The 22,716-nt window shown below is 50.1% G+C and overlaps 3 protein-coding genes across 10 annotated transcripts in view; 1 reads left to right on the top strand and 2 right to left on the bottom strand.

The window, feature by feature from the left end:
- LOC121202064 (NACHT, LRR and PYD domains-containing protein 12-like) overlaps nucleotides 1-22,716 on the bottom strand; it is a 290,159-nt gene that overhangs the window by 126,035 nt on the left and 141,408 nt on the right. For all 8 annotated transcript variants that reach the window (XM_055506698.1, XM_055506697.1, XM_055506700.1 and 5 more), the window contains 2 exons: nucleotides 12,580-12,753; nucleotides 12,000-12,173 (listed from right to left, as the gene is read on the bottom strand). In XM_055506698.1, coding sequence (XP_055362673.1) covers nucleotides 12,000-12,173; nucleotides 12,580-12,753 — 348 coding nt within the window. The remainder of the gene's footprint in view (nucleotides 1-11,999; nucleotides 12,174-12,579; nucleotides 12,754-22,716) is intronic.
- Nucleotides 1-22,716, bottom strand: part of LOC114850805 (NLR family CARD domain-containing protein 3-like) — a 78,489-nt gene that overhangs the window by 53,566 nt on the left and 2,207 nt on the right. The window lies entirely within an intron of this gene.
- LOC129603749 (uncharacterized) lies at nucleotides 19,009-21,671 on the top strand. Its single transcript, XM_055506714.1, has 2 exons — nucleotides 19,009-20,009; nucleotides 20,046-21,671. The coding sequence occupies exon 1, from the start codon at nucleotides 19,236-19,238 to the stop codon at nucleotides 20,001-20,003; it is 768 nt and encodes a 255-aa protein (XP_055362689.1). The 5' UTR covers nucleotides 19,009-19,235; the 3' UTR covers nucleotides 20,004-20,009; nucleotides 20,046-21,671.

Raw genomic sequence — 22,716 nt, 5'->3', positions numbered from 1 at the left:
GCAGTGTTTTCTATCCTCTGACGGATCCAAACCCCCTTTCATGGAGACATAAAACCTCAACTGTGGCCCATTCTACCGCTTGAGAAAAGCAGCTTCCCCCGCTTTGTGGCCGAGCACCTTCATTTTTATGCATTGAATATGTGCCCTCCATTTTGTTGTCCAAGATTCTGTGCTGATTTTTTTTCACAGTGAAACCTACAATGATTTTTACAGTAAGAGTCAGAACTCCAACGTGGCCAATTCCTGAACAGATTAATTTACAACACGTGGAACACATTTCTACTTTTCTAGAAGTGGCTAGAGTATATGGGGGAATGGGCCACACTTGAGTACTGACTTTATCTGTAAAATTATTGTATGTTTCATTGTGGATAAAAGTGACATAAAAGTAAAAAAAAGTCCCTGGTTTATCAGATTGGCAAGCAGCACAAGATCAATTGCTTTCTGTTTGGGCTTTGTAACGGAAAAATTGTTTCTTCCATATACTATGCATGCGGTATATATATATATATATATATATATATATATATATATATATATAGATATATATATATATATATATATATATATATATATTTACAATTACAATATATATATATATATATTGTTACGTTACAATATATATATATATATATATTGTAACGGAAAAATTGTTTCTTCCATATACTATGCATGCGGTATATATATATATATATATATATATATATATATATATATATATATATATATATATATATATATATATATATATAGATATATATATATATATATATATATATATATATATATATATATATATATATATATATCTATATATATATATATATATATATGGCTATATATGGCTCGCTGGATAGCTCAATCGGTAAAGTCACAGGACTTGCATGCGGGGGGTTGCCGGTTCCCGGTTTACCTCATATCATGAGAGACAATGAACCACAAAAGATACCGGCTCAGACGTCGCCCGGTCTAACAAGGTCTGCGTCAGGTGTTGGGGAACCAGAGCACCTTGGCGAGAAGTGGGCTACTGGAACAAGAAAGAAATGGCTGAGATGCGAGAACAAAGCTCTGTTGGAATGCTACTACTCAAGTAACCCTAGTCAGAGGGGTTACATGAATAGAATGTGTGGCGAATGGGAACGGAGAAACCCACATTCAAGGCTGACGGCGAAGCAACTAGTAGCTCAGTGTTCCAACATCCACAAACGGCAACTGCTATCACAACTTGAGATTAAAGAGATACAACACAAATGCTACGGCAAGGGGGAGCCAGGACGCCAGGTCAGAGGGGAGGTTTCACCATCTCCCCAACCGGAAATTGGGTACGAAGCCCCAATAAGCACAGATACGCTGAGCGAGGCAGCGACTGACCTGAAAGATAAGATCATGGCGAGATTGAACAGGCAACCCCGAACCCCACTACAACGGCTAAGTGATGTTCCATCAGAAAGTCTCATGGAAGATGTGAATGCAGCATTGAGAGCGATCCCTACCACAACAATCACAGAAACCAATGAGCTGATATACGCTTCAGCATCAGTGATCCTAGAGATGCTTGGCTATAAGAGCAACCATGGGAGCCATGAGAAACAATACCCACCATGGAAACGAAGGTTGGAGGCAAAAATCAAGGCAGCTCGGAGGGAAGTGAGCCAAATGACAGAGGCCCAGAAAAGTAATGAAAAGACCGATGCCCAAGAGGTACAGCCAGATGACCATACCTGAAGCACTCGAAACTGCCAAGCAAAGGCTACAAGCCTTGGCCAGCCGCCTAAAGAGATACACCAGAGATAACGAAGCCAGACGAATAAACCGGCTGTTCGCAACACAACCTGCAAAAGTGTACTCTCAATGGCAGGGTAATAACAACAGAGCAGACCCACCAAGGCTGGAAACTGAACAGTACTGGAAGGGTATATGGGAAAGGGAGGCATCACACAACAGTGATGCACAGTGGCTGGTGGATCTGAGACAAGACCACAGCAACCTCCCTGAACAGAATCCAGTGACTATCACAGTGGCAGACATCCAGCATAGAGTCTCAGGTATGAAAAACTGGACAGCACCTGGCCCTGACATGATCCACGCCTACTGGCTAAAGAAGCTCACTGCAATCCATGAGCGCCTGGCAGCACAAATGAACCAGCTGCTAAGGGATGGGACTCACCCTGAATGGCTAACCGAAGGGCGAACGATCCTGATAATGAAGGATCCCTCAAAGGGCACAGTCCCATCCAACTACCGGCCAATAACCTGTCTCTCCACAACATGGAAACTCATGTCAGGCATCATCGCAGCTAAGATAAGTGGGCACATGAGTCAATACATGAGCGAAGCACAGAAGGGCATTGGTAAGGATACCAGAGGAGCCAAACACCAACTCCTGGTAGACAGAACAGTCGCCCAAGACTGCAGAATGCGACACACCAACCTGTGCACAGCCTGGATCGACTACAAGAAAGCCTATGACTCAATGCCACACACATGGATCACTGAATGCTTGGAGCTGTACAACATCAACAGAACTCTAAGGGCCTTCATTGCAAACTCGATGAGGTTGTGGAGAACCACCCTTGAAGCCAATGGGAAGCCACTTGCCCAAGTATCCATCAAATGTGGCATATACCAAGGAGATGCACTGTCCCCACTGCTGTTCTGCATAGGTCTGAACCCCCTCAGCCAAATAATAAACAAGACTGGCTATGGATACCGACTCCGGAACGGGGCCACCATAAGTCACCTCCTCTACATGGATGACATCAAGCTGTACGCCAAGAGTGAGCGAGACATCGACTCGCTGATCCACACCACCAAGATCTACAGCTCAGACATCGGGATGTCATTCGGACTCGAGAAATGTGGGAGGATGGTGACAAAGAGAGGCAAGGTAATCCACACAGAAGGGGTCTCACTCCCAGAAGGAACAATAGCAGACATTGAGGACAATTACAAGTACCTTGGAATACCACAGGCAAACGGCAACCTTGAACAGGCAACAAGGAATGCGGCAACAGCCAAATACCTCCAACGAGTAAGGCAAGTCCTAAGAAGCCAGCTCAATGGCAAGAACAAATCCCGGGCAATAAACAGCTACGCTCTGCCAGTGATCAGATACCCTGCAGGAATAATAAGGTGGCCAAAGGAAGAGATACAGACCACAGATGTTAAGACACGAAAGCTCCTCACCATGCACGGAGGGTTCCACCCCAAATCCAGCACCCTGAGACTGTACGCTAGCCGCAAGGAAGGAGGCCGAGGACTAGTGAGCGTGAGAGCCACTATCCAGGATGAAACATCCAAGATCCATAAGTACATCAAGGAGAAGGCCCCGACAGATGACGTGCTGAGTAAATGTCTCAGGCAGTGGAGAACAGAGGATGAGATGCTGGAAGAGGGACCGTCATGGGAGGACAAGCCCTTGCACGGGATGTACCACCGGAACATAACTGAAGTGGCTGATCTCAACAAATCCTACCAATGGCTTGAAAGGGCTGGGCTGAAGGACAGCACAGAGGCACTCATCCTGGCTGCACAGGAGCAGGCCCTGAGCACCAGAGCCATAGAGGCCCAGATCTACCACACCAGACAAGACCCAAGGTGTAGACTGTGCAAAGAGGCCCCAGAGACGGTCCAGCACATAACTGCAGGGTGTAAGATGCTGGCAGGCAAAGCATACATGGAACGCCATAACCAAGTGGCTGGCATAGTATACAGGAACATCTGCGCGGAGTATGGACTGGAAACCCCAAGGTCAAAGTGGGAAACACCTCCCAAGGTGGTAGAGAACGAGCGAGCCAAGATCCTGTGGGACTTCCAGATCCAGACTGACAGAATGGTAATGGCGAACCAACCAGACATTGTGGTGGTGGATAAAGAGCAGAGGAAAGCCGTAGTGGTGGATGTGGCAATACCAAGCGATGGCAACATCAGGAAAAAGGAACATGAGAAACTAGAGAAATACCAAGGGCTCAGAGAAGAACTGGAGAAGGCTTGGAAGGTGAAGGCCACAGTGGTGCCTGTGGTGATCGGAGCACTAGGGGCTGTGACCCCCAAACTGGAGGAGTGGCTACGACAGATCCCTGGAAAAACATCCGAAATCTCAGTCCAGAAAAGTGCAATCCTAGGAACAGCAAGGATACTGCGCAGAACCCTCAAGCTCCCTGGCCTCTGGTAGAGGACCCGAGCTTGGAAAGTGGATGAGACCACCCGCGGAGGGTGAGAATAGAGTGTATATATATACACACACACACACTTGGGGTTTCCAGTCCATACTCCGCGCAGATGTTCCTGTATACTATGCCAGCCACTTGGTTATGGCGTTCCATGTATGCTTTGCCTGCCAGCATCTTACACCCTGCAGTTATGTGCTGGACCGTCTCTGGGGCCTCTTTGCACAGTCTACACCTTGGTTCTTGTCTGGTGTGGTAGATCTGGGCCTCTATGGCTCTGGTGCTCAGGGCCTGCTCCTGTGCAGCCAGGATGAGTGCCTCTGTGCTGTCCTTCAGCCCAGCCCTTTCAAGCCACTGGTAGGATTTGTTGAGATCAGCCACTTCAGTTATGTTCCGGTGGTACATCCCGTGCAAGGGCTTGTCCTCCCATGATGGTCCCTCTTCCAGCATCTCATCCTCTGTTCTCCACTGCCTGAGACATTCACTCAGCACGTCATCTGTCGGGGCCTTATCCTTGATGTACTTATGGATCTTGGATGTTTCATCCTGGATAGTGGCTCTCACGCTCACTAGTCCTCGGCCTCCTTCCTTACGGCTAGCGTACAGTCTCGGGGTGCTGGAATTGGGGTGGAACCCTCCGTGCATGGTGAGGAGCTTTCGTGTCTTAACATCTGTGGTCTGTATCTCTTCCTTTGGCCACCTTATTATTCCCGCAGGGTATCTGATCACTGGCAGAGCGTAGCTGTTTAATATATATATATATATATATATATATATATATATATATATATATATATATATATATATATATATATATATATATATATATATATGTGTGTCACTAGGGGCTGTGACCCCCAAACTGGAGGAGTGGCTACGACAGATCCCTGGAAAAACATTTGAAATCTCAGTCCAAAAAAGTGCAGTCCTAGGAACAGCAAGGATACTGCGCAGAACCCTCAAGCTCCCTGGCCTCTGGTAGAGGACCCGAGCTTGGAAAGTGGATGAGACCACCCGCGGAGGGTGAGAATAGAGTGTGTGTATATATATATATATATATATACATATATATAGGTGAAGGCCACAGTGGTGCCTGTGGTGATTGGAGCACTAGGGGCTGTGACCCCCAAACTGGAGGAGTGGCTACAACAGATCCCTGGAATAACATCCGACATCTCAGTCCAGAAAAGTGCAGTCCTAGGAACAGCAAGGATACTGCGCAGAACCCTCAAGCTTCCTGGCCTCTGGTAGAGGACCCGAGCTTGGAAAGTGGATGTGTCATGATCTGGCTTTGTGTTTCTAGTTGTTTCCTGTTTTATTTTGGTAGTCTCCTGGTTTCTGTTCCTGTTTTAGCTTTACTTCCGGTTTCTTGTCTTGTCACAGCTGTCCCTGCTCATTACCCACACCTGCACTCTGTTAGTCATCAAGTCACTGTGTATTTAACCACCACCTGTGTCCTTAGTTCCCTGCCAGATTGTCGTATTCGAGTTCCCTGAGTGTTCGTGTTTCTTGTGAGTTGAGCGTCCCTAGTCTCCTGAGTTCCCTGCGTGTTCGTGTTTTTCGTGTTTATTCCTGTTTGCACCACGTATCCTGCCTGACCCTGGAGTATCTACTGACCGTGAGTTTTTGCCTGTTCCCTGCCTGTACTTTTGTCGAGCCATTTCGTGTATGACCTGGACCGTCTGACCGTGCCTTAAGAATAAACCTTTCTGATCGTAATCCTGCCTCTGTGCTGTGCATGTGGGTTCGCCGCCTGCCCGAGTCCCTGACAGAACAATCTGGCCACACTTGGACCCAGCCAGCACTTAGCCTCCGGTCAGGTCAGTGACTGTTTTTTCCCCTTGTTTTTTACGGCAAATATAACTCCCCCGCGGAAGTATGGTTTCGGTTTCATCCTCTCCGCCTCGTCGGATCGTCGTGCCTGCACCAACCTGCCCAGCTCCATGGTTATTTCCCTGGGAGGATTTCCTGCTCTCACGCGGTCCTCAGCCTCCAGTTCAGCCGCGCGCTGCTCAGTCTCCAAGTCAGCCGCGCGCTGCTCAGTCTCCAGTTCAGCCGCGCGCTGCTCAGTCTCCAGTTCAGCCGCGCGCTGCTCAGTTTCCAGTTCAGCCGCGCGCTGCTCAGTCTCCAGATCAGCCGCGCGCTGCTCAGTCTCCAGATCAGCCGCGCGCTGCTCAGTCTCCAGTTCAGCCGCGCGCTGTTCAATCTCCAGCTCAATCGTGCTTTGCCCAGTCTCCAGCTCAATCGTGTTTTGCCCAGTCTCCTGCTCAATCGTGTTTTCCCCAGTCTCCAGCCCAAGCTCCAGACGCCGCGGCCCCGTTTCACCATGCGGATCCCGGTACAGAGGTCCGGTCCACACCGCGCCCAGCGCCTCAAACGACGGACAGTCGCAGCTGCTCCGGACGGCGACGGCGGCGGCGCGGGTCCAGGATCCCGGGTCCCGCGGTCTCGGTCATGGGGACCGAGCAGCCTTCTTCCCCGACAGAGGAGCCCCTTAATTCTCTGACTGACTGTGTCCCTCTGATAACAGGCATTCCAGACAGCGTCGCCCGACGGGTCCACCTCCTCTGCTCTCCTCCAGTTGCCTTTCTCTTCGCCCACCTCATGAACACCGCCAATTCGGCTACAGACCAGGGCGCGAGAGAACAACTGTTCGAGGAAGCAGCCGCTCTCGTCCGGAGGGAGCCTGTCCTGCGTGAGGCCCTGCAACTCCCGGGCCTGCAGCCAGCGGCCGCTTCATGTCCCACCTCTCAGTCAGGTCAGCCTCGCCATGCTCATGCCCTGGTGCAGCCCTGTCGCCTCCAGGCCCCAGCCCAGTCGAACCTAGTCCAGACCCCAGATCAGTCGTGTGTCGCCCAGACCCCAGATCAGCCGTGTGTCACCCAGACCCCAGATCAGCCGTGTGTCGCCCAGACCCCAGATCAGCCGTGTGTCGCCCAGACCCCAGATCAGCCGTGTGTCGCCCAGACCCCAGATCAGCCGTGTGTCGCCCAGACCCCAGATCAGCCGTGTGTCGCCCAGACCCCAGATCAGTCGTGTGTTGCCCAGACCCCAGTTCCGTCCTTGTCCCCGTCAGAGGGCACCGCCCGTCTGACGATTGTTAATCCCACCCAATCAGACCCGACGTCTTCCCCGTCGAGCTCGGCAGCTGTAAGCTGTCATGCCAGCTCCGGAGTTGACGCCGTTCCAGTCCCTGTCGGCCATGTTGCGGCCGTTCCAGCTCCTGTCGGCCATGTTGCGGCCGTTCTAGTTCCTGTCGGCTCCTCAGAGGAGGACGCCGTTCTAGTTCCTGTCGGCTCCTCAGAGGAGGACGCCGTTCCTGTTCCCGTCGGCCATATTGAGGCCGTTCTAGTTCCAGTTCCTGTCGGCTCCTCAGAGGAGGACGCCGTTCTAGTTCCTGTCGGCCAAGCAGAGGCCGTTCCAGTTCCTGTCGGCCATGTTGAGGTCGTTCCAGTTCCTGTCGGCCATGTTGCGGTCGTTCCAGTTCCTGTCGGCCATGTTGAGGTCGTTCCAGTTCCTGTCGGCCATGTTGAGGTCGTTCCAGTTCTTGTCGACCAAGTTGAGGTCGTTCCAGTTCCTGTTCCTGTCGGCCATGTTGAGGTCGTTCCAGTTCCTGTCCCTGTCGACCAAGTTGAGGTCGTTCCAGTTCCTGTTCTTGTCGGCCATGTTGAGGTCGTTCCAGTTCCTGTCGGCCATGTTGAGGTCGTTCCAGTTCCTGTTCCTGTCGGCCATGTTGAGGTCGTTCCAGTTCCTGTCCCTGTCGACCAAGTTGAGGTCGTTCCAGTTCCTGTCCCTGTCGACCATGTTGAGGTCGTTCCAGTTCCTGTCGGCCATGTTGAGGTCGTTCCAGTTCCTGTTCCTGTCGGCCATGTTGAGGTCGTTCCAGTTCCTGTCCCTGTCGACCAAGTTGAGGTCGTTCCAGTTCCTGTCCCTGTCGACCAAGTTGAGGTCGTTCCAGTTCCTGTTCCTGTCGGCCATGTTGAGGTCGTTCCAGTTCCTGTCCCTGTCGACCAAATTGAGGTCGTTCCAGTCCCTGTCCCTGCCGACCAAGTTGAGGTCGTTCCAGCTCCTGTCCCTGTCGACCAAGTTGAGGGCGTTCCCGTAGGCCAAGTAGAGGGCGTTCCCGTAGGCCAAGTAGAGGGCGTTCCTGTAGGCCAAGTAGAGGGCGTTCCCGTAGGCCAAGTAGAGGGCGTTCCCGTAGGCCAAGTAGAGGGCGTTCCCGTAGGCCAAGTAGAGGGCGTTCCCGTAGGCCAAGTTGAGGGCGTTCCCGTAGGCCAAGTTGAGGGCGTTCCCGTAGGCCAAGTAGAGGTCACCCCTGTCTCTGACCCTGTTCCTGTCGGCCCTGTAGCGGTCGTTCCATTCCCCGTTCCCGTCGGCCCTGTAGCGGTCGTTCCAGTCCCCGTCACCCTTGGAGCTGCAGCGCCCGCCGGCCTCCAGGAGGAGGTAGCACCTGCAGTTCCTGCGCACCTCCAGGAGGAGGTCGCGCCAGTGGCAGTTCCTGCGCACCTCCAGGAGGAGGTCGCGCTAGCCGTAGTTCCTGCGCACCTCCAGGAGGAGGTCGCGTCAGCCGCAGTTCCTGCGCACCTCCAGGAGGAGGTCGCGTCAGCCGCAGTTCTTGCGCGCCTCCAGGAGGAGGTCGCGCCAGCCGCAGTTCCTGCGCGCCTCCAGGAGGAGGTCGCGCCAGCCGCAGTTCCTGCGCGCCTCCAGGAGGAGGTCGCGCCAGCCGCAGTTCCTGCGCGCCTCTAGGAGGAGGTCGCGCCAGCCGCAGTTCCTGCGCGCCTCCAGGAGGAGGTCGCGCCAGCCGCAGTTCCTGCGCGCCTCCAGGAGGAGGTCGCGCCAGCCGCAGTTCCTGCGCGCCTCCAGGAGGAGGTCGCGCCAGCCGCAGTTCCTGCGCGCCTCCAGGAGGAGGTCGCGCCAGCCGCAGTTCCTGCGCGCCTCCAGGAGGAGGTCGCGCCAGCCGCAGTTCCGGCGGATCCCCAGGAGGGGGTCGCGCCCGTCGCAGTCCCGGCGGACCCCCAGGAGGGGGTCGCGCCCGTCGTAGTTCCTGCCGACCTCCAGGAGGGGGTCGCTCTCGCCGTAGTTCCTGCCGACCTCCAGGAGGGGGTCGCTCCCGCCGTAGTTCCTGCCGACCTCCAGGAGGGGGTCGCTCCCGTCGTAGTTCCTGTCGACCTCCAGGAGGGGGTCGCTCCCGTCGTAGTTCCTGCCGACCTCCAGGAGGGGGTCGCTCCCGCCGTAGTTCCTGCCGACCTCCAGGAGGGGGTCGCTCCCGTCGTAGTTCCTGCCGACCTCCAGGAGGGGGTCGCTCCCGCCGTAGTTCCTGTCGACCTCCAGGAGGGGGTCGCTCCCGTCGTAGTTCCTGCCGACCTCCAGGAGGGGGTCGCTCCCGTCGTAGTTCCTGTCGACCTCCAGGAGGGGGTCGCTCCCGTCGTAGTTCCTGCCGACCTCCAGGAGGGGGTCGCTCCCGTCGTAGTTCCTGCCGACCTCCAGGAGGGGGTCGCTCCCGTCCCGGCTCCGGCCGCACCAGCGTCGGTTCCTGGCGGTCCGGCTCAGGCCGCACCAGCATCGGTTCCTGGCGGCCCGGCTCAGGCCGCACCTGCATCGGTTCCTGGCGGTCCGGCTCAGGCCGCACCTGCATCGGTTCCTGGCGGCCCGGCTCCGGCCGCACCTGCATCGGTTCCTGGCGGCCCGGCTCCGGCCGCACCTGCATCGGTTCCTGGCGGCCCGGCTCCGGCCACACCTGCATCGGGTCCTGTCTCTCGTCGCGGTGGTCCAAGGAGGACGCCGCTGGTTCCTGTCTCTCGTCGCGGTGGTCCAAGGAGGACGCCGCTGGTTCCTGTCTCTCGTCGCGGTGGTCCAAGGAGGACGCCGCTGGTTCCTGTTTCTCGTCGCGGTGGTCCAAGGAGGACGCCGCTGGTTCCCGGCTCTCGTCGCGGTGGTCCAAGGAGGACGCCGCTGGTTCCCGTCTCTCGTCGCGGTGGTCCAAGGAGGACGTCGCTGGTTCCCGCCTCTCGTCGCGGTGGTCCAGGGAGGACGCCGCTGGTCCCTGCCTCGTCCTTGTCTCGGCCGCCGGACTGGTGGCCTTGCCCTCGGCGCCTCCTGCTGCCCGGATGGCGCTGCCTCCTGCGGCGACGCCCGCCTCGACTCCTCGGCCCTTCGGATCGGCGTCCGCCTGGAGGACGTTGCCATTCGGGGTGGCCCCCGGGGACATCGGTCCAGCCCAAGGGCACTGGGAGTGCCACCCTGGCTCAGCGGCTGCTGGGCTGGGTCTCGCCACGCCATCACCCTCCGTGAGGGAATCCCTGAACTTCGTGTCTTCCCTGTTCGTGGACTTTGTTGTGGACTATTGTTTTGGCCCTCCCCCGGTCCTCCCTCCACCCACCCTGCTCATGTACCTTGAGGGGTAGGGATTCGGTCCCTCCGCCTGGGACCACCCTCCGCCCGCCCTGGTTTGGGGGGGGGGCTTCCGTAGGCGCCGTGGAAGGCGCCATAGGGGGGGGGGTACTGTCATGATCTGGCTTTGTGTTTCTAGTTGTTTCCTGTTTTATTTTGGTAGTCTCCTGGTTTCTGTTCCTGTTTTAGCTTTACTTCCGGTTTCTTGTCTTGTCACAGCTGTCCCTGCTCATTACCCACACCTGCACTCTGTTAGTCATCAAGTCACTGTGTATTTAACCACCACCTGTGTCCTTAGTTCCCTGCCAGATTGTCGTATTCGAGTTCCCTGAGTGTTCGTGTTTCTTGTGAGTTGAGCGTCCCTAGTCTCCTGAGTTCCCTGCGTGTTCGTGTTTTTCGTGTTTATTCCTGTTTGCACCACGTATCCTGCCTGACCCTGGAGTATCTACTGACCGTGAGTTTTTGCCTGTTCCCTGCCTGTACTTTTGTCGAGCCATTTCGTGTATGACCTGGACCGTCTGACCGTGCCTTAAGAATAAACCTTTCTGATCGTAATCCTGCCTCTGTGCTGTGCATGTGGGTTCGCCGCCTGCCCGAGTCCCTGACAGGATGAGACCACCCGCGTGGGGTGAGAAGGGAGTTTTTTTTTTTTTTATATATATATGTATGACTTGGTGCTCCTTCCTCTCTGATAGTCAGACACCAGCATCTCGTCACACACAGCGACAGGGATAAGATGGTTCATGCAGTCTGATTGGTTGTGCACGATCAACATCCATGCTTTTTATTTGCTTTCCCCATTATTTTTATTTTCCTTTATTTTTATAATAAATCACACAAAAGACAACTCTCTCATCTGCCTCTTAATGGGAAATTTCTACCACAGCTCCTCATGTTCTCCCTGTGTCTGTGTGGGTTCTGTTCTGGTTCTGCAGCTTCCTGCCACAGTCCAAAGACTTGAAGTTCTGCTGCTTAGCTGCTGACTCTGAGCTTCCATAGGTCTGATTGTCTGTCTCTGTGTGTTGGACCTGTGATGGACTGGTGACCGGTCCAGACTGGACCCTGCCTCCTGCTGAGTGACAGCGGGGAACAGCTCCAGAACCATACAGACCCAAACAGGACAGGATGCAGATGAACCACTGTGAAAACCACGACTGGACTTTTAGACTTGGACCAGTTCTGGTTGTTTAATTAGTTCGTTATGAAAGAACCGAAAGATTTTTATCCCTAAGAAACAATGTGGGTTCAACATTTAAAGAATATTGTTTTATATTGTTGGTTGTGTTTTAATGCTCATTAAGTAGAACCAAAGTGATTAAACTATACAGTAAGTGAACAAAAACCAAACCACTAACTCTCAGAAGTGAAACCTGCTGTTTCCCTGAAGCAGAACCACAGTCAGAACCTAGAACCTAGAACAGTAACAGTCAGTGAACTGACCTCAGAGTCTCCAGTCGACAGTGACGACTCTCCAGAAAACCACACAGATGCTTCACTCCTGAATCCTGCAGGTTGTTGTAGCTCAGGTCCAGTTGTGTCAGATGTGACGGGTTGGACTTCAGAGCTGAGACCAGAGAATCACAGCTGATCTCTGACAAACTGCAGCGATTCAATCTGAAAAAACAATCAAAGATGAAACAGTAGAAAAACAGTCAGTTTAAACCATTCAGTGTCTCATCGTGTGTTTGGAGCTGTAGATGCTTCAGAAAGTACAGTAAAGGTTTTGAACCGAGAAGGTCCAAACATCAGAACCAACAGGATGCAGGTTAAAACAGTAACAAAGACTCATTAACATTAATGACAACACGCTGCTGCTTCAGCTCAGACGTCGTGACTTCACTTCTTCAACTCTGCAGCTCCACCACTGGTTCCATCTGGACTCACTCATGTTGTACTGACACATTTATGTGAGTTTCTACTAAAGATCCTCATGAGTCCGACTCAGGTTCTGGACACGTGACATGTTTATAGAAACATACAGAAAATGAATGACACACAGAATTAAAACATGGAGTCTGACCTCAGAGTCTCCAGTCGACAGCGACGACTCTCCAGAAAACCACACAGACGCTTCACTCCTGAATCCTGCAGGTTGTTTCCACTCAGGTCCAGTTGTGTCAAATGTGACTGGTTGGACTTCAGAGCTGAGACCAGAGAATCACAGCTGATCTCTGACAACCTGCAGCCACTCAGTCTGAATAAAGATTCATAGATGAAACAGTAGAAAACACAGTTAGTTAAAACCAATTAAAACAACTGCCCCTTCGTGTCACACTCGTTTTGTTTTGTTTCCTCCCTTCTGTTGAGATCATTTCCTGTGTGTTGCCAGGTCTGAAGGATTTGAATCACCTGTTTAGGACTTGGTTGCCCATTGTAAAGGAGCATATTTACTAAATAGTGATGGGTAGATGAGGCGTCATGAAGCGTTTCAACACATTGCAAAACTGTAACGATACTGTGTCATTGAATACTGACACCTGCTGGACCTAAAAAATCCCCACAGTCAACCAAGTTGACAGACTCAGCTGACACTGACTGATGACCTAGTACATACAATAATATAATTTAAGTCATTTTTATAGTATTATTTCATATCTTCATTTGAATTTAAAATTGATATTTTTAGATACAGTTGATGTATCATAACGTGAAAATCTAAGTGAACATGAGAATGAGGATGCTTTTTTTTATAAATTATTACAGTTATTATTAAAAAAATGTTTTTCCAACATTTTAAAATCGAGTCTGCTGAGCTTTTTTGATACAACTTCTCCAGGTGTAGAAAAGACCCGTTCACATGACACAAATCAGGCTGGTGTGCAGAGACATTATAAGGAAAGGAAGAGGTTGTCTTTTGGTTGTATCTCATAGAATCCTGGGACCTGGCCAGGTATCTCTGCACTATAGAAGTTTTTCAGACTCAAAATCCAATTCACAATACATTTGTCAATTGGCAATTCAATATGCAATATTGTCGTTCAATTTGAAAATGCATTTTGTATTTGGCAATTCAATAATAAAAGTGGCAATTCAATTCCCAGTTTTATTAATTAAAAGTTTAAATAGAAACTTATAAATAAATATAAATTGCATTTCGTTTCGTCATGTTTTTTGTAGTCTTTATTCAAAAGGCAATGCATTTTGCAATTGACAATCAATATGCTATTTGGACATTTTATTTGAAAATGCATTCAAATATGCATTTATAAAATTTATAAATATTGCTGAAGTGGGTGCACACCGCTGCTGTAAAGACGGTTCCGGCTGGGGATCATTTGTGCGTCCAACCACCCGCTTCGGATGTTATCGTCCAACTACAGACGCACAGTCTGCCCGCAGTCTACTGACGGCCTCATTGCAGTTAGAGGAACTGCGGAACCAGAGTGATTTAAATCTGGGCTCTAGAAGTGTTGCTGGGGTCAATACATTGTAAGGTGGTTTGATTTAAATAGGAAAGTTCTGTCGAATCTGCATAAAATAATATGATTAGTAAACTAAGAGTCACTTTGAAATTAATCTGAATTTAGATAGATGCAGTGAAAACTTTTTTTTTAATAATTAATTATTTTATTAATACACTTTCACTTAAAATAAAATAAAACATTATTTACCAATATGAGAAGAATTATAGATGACTTTGACGATGAACGACAAACGCTCATGGATTCCTTTTGGCAGATGCAGCCCGACACATGCGCTTCCTTATAAACACAGTTTGGGCCTCAGACAGTGACTGATACAGGAACTGTATCGGTTGACTTTGGACAGTTGACTTGATACGCGCACCGACACGGGGTTTCGCTCTATGAGCTCGACACATGCGCCGACGCATCGGTGTGACAGGTGTCGTGCCAAAAAGTGACTCGTTAAGGCGTTTAGCTCGGTTTGTGTAGGACTACAGCTTCTTATTTCGGTTTCAAACGGCCATAACTTGTAAATATTATCCGCTGCACGTTTTCTAGTAGACGTAGTAACGTCACGTCTTTTAGATTTTGTGTAAACGACGGAAATAATCATCGTAATTCTCTTTTCAGCGATCCTAGATCGTGACTGTTTAACTCAATGTATGACATGACGCTAGGACTCAGCTTTACGACCCAATGTTGCTGCAACATGTTTGTTCTTCACATTTTGTGTCTGATTGAAACTGCACGGGTGACCATCGAGTTGTTTCACCACTTTTAACTTCCTGTATGGGACCAGTTAAACCAGTAAGATGCTTTCATGTTTTCCCGTGATTATTAGAGGCAAAGGTTTTGGTCAGAAGCTTAATTCTGCCTTATTTTAGGTAGACTGAGCTCTGCTTTGTTATATTTACAGATTTAATACGCATCCAGTCCATCTGATCTTATCAATATATGTTTAATGAAAGCTTCTTTCTCCTTTATTTTAAGTTCATTGAGCTCTGCTGGGTTATATTAACAGATTTAATGACCATCCAGCTCACTTGACCACCATCTGTACCTGTCTGAGGCCAGTACAACCAGTAAGATGCTGTTTCCACATTGCCAAAAAGTGATTCATGCCAATATGTTATCACAAGAAGCTTAGTTTTGCCTAATTTCGAGTCCATGGAGCTCTTCTTGTTCATATTAGCACATTTAATGCATGTTTTTGTTTTTACATTACTCAACAACAATAGTCAGTTAGTGTAGCGTAATATTGTTAACTTCATATAGAGGACCTGGCTAACCTGTGCCACATCTATGGGGAGCAGGCAGGTGACACTAACTGGGTAGGTAGTTATCCTTCTCCAAAATGAACACACATTGAGACACAAATGTGGTTTTTGAACTGACAGCTGATACCTGATACTATTGCTAAATTCTACCAAACATGTGAGCAATAAATTTGTGTTAGAAAATAACTTTGATGTTACACTTGAATCTTTGCCTCTACAGATTGGCTGTGACAGCTGTCCACGGTGATACCACAACACCTGTGCAAAGAGACCACTGAAAAAGTTCATTTGTCAGCTCTGCAAGTAAAAACATTCTAAATTTTAAAAAAAAGTAAAAAACTTCTGATTTGGTTTTTCTCTTATTTCTGTATCCACAAGGACTACTACTATTCCGTTCAATAAAACATTTGCTACAAATTAAACAAATAGTGTGTTATCTGTCAAATGTTTTGTCTGGGTTGATCTTAACAACACCCTTTTCAAAGTGCCTTTAAAGAGCTGTTATTCTTTGCTGTGCCTGGAATTGTTCCTTGATTTATGTGTTCAAATAGAGGGTGATATGATGCTGACAGTATTTAACATTCAACCTAAGAAAGCACAAAATTAAAAGGTGAAAAGCTATACGAAAAACAGCATTTTATCGATTTGACTATTCCTTTTTTCAATTGGTAAAAGTATCAGGTACAGAAAAACTGAGAGAAATTTTGCAGATACCTCAGAATCGTTATAAGCCATAAGAGGCCCTGCATTTGAAGGGGAAAATCAAATTTGCATCTTTCCACTACGAATTCCACTACGATTTGTGACCGTGTGAATGGTCAGATAAGAGCAGAAAGAGCAAAAGCTGAGACCAGAGGATCACACCTGATCTCTGACAAACTGGAGCTCGTCAATCTGAATAAAGAATCAAAGGTGAAACAGTATAAAATATAGAGTCAGTTGAACCCATTCAGTGTCTCATGGTGTCGTCATGATTTTCTCTCTTTAACATTCTTCAACAACATCTTTGTATATTTATTGTTTGGTTTGTTCCATGTGGTCTTGATGGAGACAGAACCAACAATATGATCCTTACTGAAATGTTCCTGTCTAAACTGATAAACAAACTCCAGTAACTCAATCTGAATAAAGAATCAAAGATGTGGATCAAAGCATTAATAATGAGCAGAGTGACTTTGTGCTTGTGTTGTTGTGTCGTCATGATCTCAGCTTCTACACATCATCCACATGTCAGCACAACATTCATACACCTGTTGATGTCAGCACTGATTCACAAGCTGCTGCTGGAACCAGTAGAAAAACAGACGTGTTGGATCAAAGACTTCAGCTGGTTCCTTTCATTCATCGTCTTCTCTCTAAATCTGAACTATTCTGTGTCGTCTGATGGAAAATGTTCAGACTAATGTTTGGATCAAACTCCAAACTGACCATTATTGATGACGTGAATCATCTTTAGAACTGATCCCAGTCAGATGGAGGTTCTCTCCTCTGGTTCTACATGGAACCTTGAACCTTCTGTAGCAACATGTCTGCAGCCTCATATTCATGCTCCTGTTTCCTGCTTGTGTTTCTACAAAGTGACATCATTGTCTGACAGGAAGCATCACACACAGGTTGAAGTGTCGCCTGTTGATGGAGACGAATCAGACGCCACTAAAGATCCTTCAAACATGTGGAGACATGATTTACTCTGAGTCTGTGCTGTTGTGTCACATTTAAAGAAAAATACATCACAAACTTCTGTTCATGATCTTCGTAGACTTTAGAGTCACAACAAACTGTCAATTATTCCTGCAGGTTTCTGACACGAGTCTCTTTTCATTCTAGATTCAAGTGGAGACGTTTACAGTGATGAGCTGAAAAACTGCTGCTGAGACATGAACCAGGAAAAACACTGACCTCAGAGTCTCCAGTCGACAGTGAGGACTCTCCAGTCCAGCACACAGAACCCTCACTGAGTCCTGCAGGTTGTTGAAGCTCAGGTCCAGATGTGTCAGATGTGACGGGTTGGACTTTAGAGCTGAGGCCACAACTTCACAGTGAGTCTTTGTGAGTCCACATCTAGTAAGTCTGTGATGACAGAAAATATAAAGTCTATAAATGTGAAGTGTCTGTGACACAAACTGACTTCATGAATGTTGATGCTGAAGCAGCTGTAGCTCAGTTGGTCTCATCCATCACAAAGTGAAACTAAGCTAAAGCTAAAGTTTCTCTGTTGGATTTGACTTAAAGCTCCATCGAGCAAAAAGACAGAAGATCCTGATGTTCACTAACTTTACAGCTGCTTTGATCTGATCCTCAACAAAGACATTTTCTAGGAACCAGTAGTTGATGTTTTCACTCTGTGAACTTTTAGATTCTGTGTGAAGTGTTTCTCTTTAACACTGAGGCTTCAGCTTCATGTTGCTGTAGAATATTAATGATCACATTAATGTTGGACTTACTGAAACTTTCTGCAGTTCCACACAGCTGGAATCAGTCTCCGTCGTCCCTCCAGTGATGTGTTGTACTGGTTCAGATCCAACTCTTCCAGAACCTCCTCTGACATCTGCAGCATGTAGGCCAGAGCTGAGCACTGGATCAAGGAGAGTTCCTTCTCTGATCTGTTCTCTGACTTCAGGAACTCTTGGATCTGCTGATGGACTGAGTGGTCGTTCATCTCCATCAGACAGTGGAAGATGTTGATGCTTCTGTCTGGACAGATTCTATCACTGTTCATCTCCTTCAGGTTGTTGATGATTCTCTGGATGGTTTCTGGACTGTTCTCTGTGTGACCCAGCAAACCTCCTAAGATTCTCTGGTTGGACTCCAGACAGAGGCCATGAAGGAAGCGAACAAACAGGTCCAGGTGGCCACTTGGACTGAGGAGGGATTTAAACATGGTTCTACTCACGACAACATCCAGAGATGAATAATCTTTGTTATAATAATAAAAAGAAGAAAAATGATGATAGTTATTTGTTCCGTCTTTCCTCAGAAACTACTCCAGTTCCTCCATCTTCCCGTTGGTGTAACAGAGCATCATGTGAACAGCAGCCAGAAACTCCTGAACGCTCAGATGAACAAAGCTGAACATCTTGTCCTTGGTTTTCCTCCCTCGCTCCTGTTTAAAGATCTCTGTGAACACTCCTGAACACACTGAGGCTCCACTGACATCGATGCCGCTCTCTTTCAGATCTTCCTCATAGAAGATCAAGTTTCCCTTTAGCAGCTGCTTAAAAGCCAGTTTAGCCAATGACTTGATGTAGTTGCTGCTCTGTTCTGGTTCGTACTTGTCTTTAGTCCGATCCATCTGAAACCGCAGGAACTCTGCGTACATCTCCGTCAGGGTCTTGGGCAGCTCTCCTCCCTCTCTGGTTTCCAGCAGATCCTCCAGAACCGTAGCAGTGATCCAGCAGAAGACTGGGATGTGGCACATGATGTGGAGGCTTCGTGCCGTCTTGATGTGGGACATGATTGTGTTGCTCTGCTCCTCATCTGTGAATCTCTTCCTGAAGAACTCCTCCTTCTGTGGGTCAGTGAACCGTCTGACCTCCGTCACCACCTCAACAAAGTCTCCATGAATCTGATTGGCTGCTGCAGGTCGTGTGGTGATCCAGATGCGAGCAGAGCGTAGTAGTTTTCCTCTGATGAGGTTTGTCAGCAGCTCATCCACTGAGGTGGACTCTGTGACGTCACGTTGACCCGTCTCCTTCTCACTGGTGCTACAGTCCAGTTGGAGGCGACTCTCGTCCAGTCCATCAAACACAAACAGGAGTTTTTGGCTGTGAGGAGGAGAGACGCGATGCTGTGAGAGAACGCGAGACTCTGCGAGAACAGCACGAGGAATTCAACAAGGCGGCGCGACACCGGTAGTAAACAACAGCGCGACAAACTATCCGCCAATTTAAGTAAATAACTACCTTATTTTTCGGAAAATAATCAACCACCCTACCATTCTGGATAACACCGAAGAAAGTTTCGAGTACATCGACGAGTGCTTCGAGCGTCTGGTAATGGGGAAAAAGGAGACGGCTCCAAACAAGCGTTCCCGTCCGTCTGACTCACCTGAGTCACCTGGAGCTAGCTCGGCGGATAAAAACATCACGGACATCCTGGAGTCCATCGAAAAAAAAATAACAAGTTTCGACGCACGTCTGGCGCTAGTGGAACTCCTCCACAAAGAGTTTATGGCCCTCCGCGACTCCCTGGAATTTAGCCAGCAGCAGGTGATTTCTCTCGCCACCGAGAACGAGGCCCTGAAAGGAACGGTGCAGTCCCTGACGGAGGATGTGGCTCAGCTAGCGGCCGAAAATAAAAAAATAAAAGAAGGTATCATCGATCTGCAGGCCCGCAGCATGAGGGACAACCTGGTGTTCTCGGGGATTCCAGAACAGGCGGAGGAAAACACGGAAACCACAATTAAAAACTTCATTAAACAACAGATGAAGATCCCAGCGGAAGTTGTCGACAAGATGGCGTTCCACCGTTCGCATAGACTAGGAGGAAGACGACCGGATGGCCAGCGTCCTCGACCCATCGTTGCCAAGTTTCATGACTTTAAGCAGAAGGAACTGGTTAAGAGCCGGGGCAGACAGCTGAAGGGAACCGACTACAGCGTCAACGACCAGTTCCCCAAGGAGATCCTCGACCGCCGCCGCCGACTGTTCCCCATCCGTAAGAGGTTCATGGCAGAAGGCTGCAGGGCCGTCATCAGCGTCGACAAACTGTACGTCAACGGAGAGCTCTACCGGGACCGGGAAGCAACTCCGTGGCTCTACTAGCAGGTGGTATGTAAAAACAATGGTTTTTTTCGTTTTTTCCAGGTAAGGATGCGTGGGGCTCGGGTGCTGCGTCATGTCTGGCACAGTGGTGGGGGGGTGACTGGTGGTTGGTGGTGCCTGCCTGCCTAAAGAACCGGGACAACGGGTTGGTGGACTCAGGGCTGGCCGCAGGGGTCCCCTGCGGCGGGGGTGTGGTGGCTGCTGGGACCGGCGGCCCTGTGCCGGGGTGGGACCATTTTGAGGGTTGGCGTGTGCCTGTCTCCGGAGAGCCGGAGGCGGGCCTCCCTGCCGGTGTGCGGGGGCGGACCTGGGGGTGGAGACCTGGGTAACCTGCGTTTGGGGGACTCCCTCTGGGGGTGCCTGCCTGTGCCCGGAGAGGTGTCTCTCCCCTGGGGCGCTGCCCCTGCTCGGGTGGGGCGCTGCCTGCCCTAGCGGTCCGACGCCCTCTGGTAACTGCTCGGGCCTGTTGCAGGGGGGGTTGGCGGACTACTCAGGCTAGAACCTTCATTGGGCCCTGGGCGGAAGCTGGCCCTCAATGCACAACCGCAGAGTATATGTGTGGGTTTGAGTGTCACACTACACGGGGCGAGCATGGGCATACTTGAGCGAGAGAATGGGTAAGTGTGAAAGAAGGGTGAGGATGGCTCTGGCTGTGCTGCGTGTGGCGCCTGGGCAGTAGTACTGCGGTCCCTGGGTCTCGGCTGTCCCTTCGTGGCTGGGGGTTGTGGGGGGTGGTGGGATAGGTAGCAGAGCCAGTCGGGAACCTGGCTCTGCGGACCCTGGAGCTCTGCTTCCCAACTACATTTCTCCGCATTCATCCACTTAGGTCTGCAAGGGGCGTCCTGCTGATGGAGGGACCAGGGCTACTGGGAAGTGGTTCCGTCCCTTCCAAGTGGGATGCTCTGCAGTTTTAATTGCATTAGTCATACACACTTGTCCAGGAATCTGGGGGCTCCTTCCGGGGGGGCCAGTAGACTTCCCATTGATGGCTTTGTCTGCTGGACCCCCCGGAGAATTGGGTATCTCCCAAAGTTCCTCATACTTAGCTACATACACATACATTTAGGGCCGGGGGTGGGCTCTTTCACTGGGGCCTGGGGCTGAGGCCAGTTGTGGCCTCGGCCACTGGCCCTGATGGAGAGATCACCACCCAGTTTTAACTGCAAAAAGACATTTAGGGCGCGGGGGGGCACTGTCCGGGGGACACACCGTCAGCCAGCGGTTGTGCTCCTGGAGGTGTCACCCACCTTCAGTGCACTTTAGTTCCACACACTCACGTCCAAGCTGGGTTGCAGGGTTCTGGGGTGCCTTTTTCTGCTGCCCTCTGCCCCCTCCGGGTTGGGGGGGTTGGTCGGGGCTCGGGAGGAGCTGCGGTCCCTGCCTGGGGCCACATGGACGGCAGGCCGGAGACCTACCCTCCCCACGAATGTGATCAAGCGAATGGTGTGGGTGGGAGAATGTATCTGAGAGTGCATTGGTTCACGTATGATTGACTAGTTTGTTATGAGAGAGTCTATGGTGTGTGTGTGTGTTGATGTGATGATGTGTGTTGCACATGTGGGTGGGTGTATGCATCTGTGTTTGTGTGAGTTGGTATGCGTGTGGTGCGGTTGAAGTGTGGGGGGTCCGGTTTTTCGCCCGGGGTACGATGATCGTCTGCCTGGGTGGTCTCTTTTCTGCTGACCCCACCAATTGCTGGCCTTGTGCTGCAGGCCGCTGTAGCGCCAGGGGATGAGGTCGGGCCGATGGGGTAGGCCCCGCTCCGCCCGTGTGGGGGTGGTGGACTGGGGGCGGGCCCCACTCTGGGCGCGGGGGCATCTTCTGGCGGGCTCCCTACGGACCGTGGGTCCTCGGGCTCTACTCTTTCAGGCCGACCCTCCCGCCGGGGGGAGTGTTTGCCCCTGGTTCTCATGGGGCGGACAGCGTTGACCCCCGGTGGCCCACTCTGGCCTCGGGTGCTGTCTCTGTGGCTGCTGCAGCTCTGCCTGGGGGGCTCTGTGTGGGCGGCTTGGGTCGCAACACCTGCCCTCCTGGAACTGAAGGTGTGTGTGCTCCCTGGCTGCTAGGATTCCTTCCTCTGCTTGCTGGATGGGCGTAGTGGCGGAGCCCCTCACATCACCCTGGCTTCCACAAGTGGCATTGTTCATGCACCAACGTCTGCCTCACCCTTTGGGTGAATAATGTTAAGCTACAGCCTTACTAACCTTGTAGTGGGACACTTTCCAAATCCAACTGTAAGTATTATTGATACTTATCACTACCAACATGAATAATGTGTGAATATGGAATTTGTGGTGTTGTATGTCATGACTTTTATTAAGTAGTATGGGATATGTATAATAATGCACATATGTATGTATATTGTATGTATTCGTTTGTATTAGTATGTGCACATACCTTAGCACTATTATTGGTATTAGTATTAATCTCCAAGGTAAACCACAGCACAAAAATTGTTTAGTTATGAATGTGTTAGCCTAAGGTACATCCATGCTTCTTATTTATTTTATTTATTTTATTTTATTTTTTTTTGCTCCGATTGTTTACTTAACAGATTTGCTTGGTAAAAAAAAAAAAAAAAAAAAAAAAACACAAACAGGAGTTTGAAGCTGCTCTTGTCATAGTTGCTGTTTCCTGATGACTGTAGATGTGTAAAGATGTAATTCAGAGCCTCCAGGCTGATGGACTCAGTTTCTGGGATACATTCATGAAT

Source organism: Betta splendens, unplaced genomic scaffold (assembly GCF_900634795.4).
Source record: "Betta splendens unplaced genomic scaffold, fBetSpl5.4 scaffold_29, whole genome shotgun sequence".
Taxonomy (NCBI): Eukaryota; Metazoa; Chordata; class Actinopteri; order Anabantiformes; family Osphronemidae; genus Betta; species Betta splendens.
The sequence above is the reverse complement of the archived record's forward strand: the minus strand, read 5'-3'. Positions and strand labels throughout refer to the sequence as shown.

Excerpts from the sequence above, each read along its gene's own strand:
- LOC129603749 (XM_055506714.1), top strand. The coding sequence starts at position 19,236 with ATGGGGAAAAAGGAGACGGCTCCAAACAAGCGTTCCCGTCCGTCTGAC.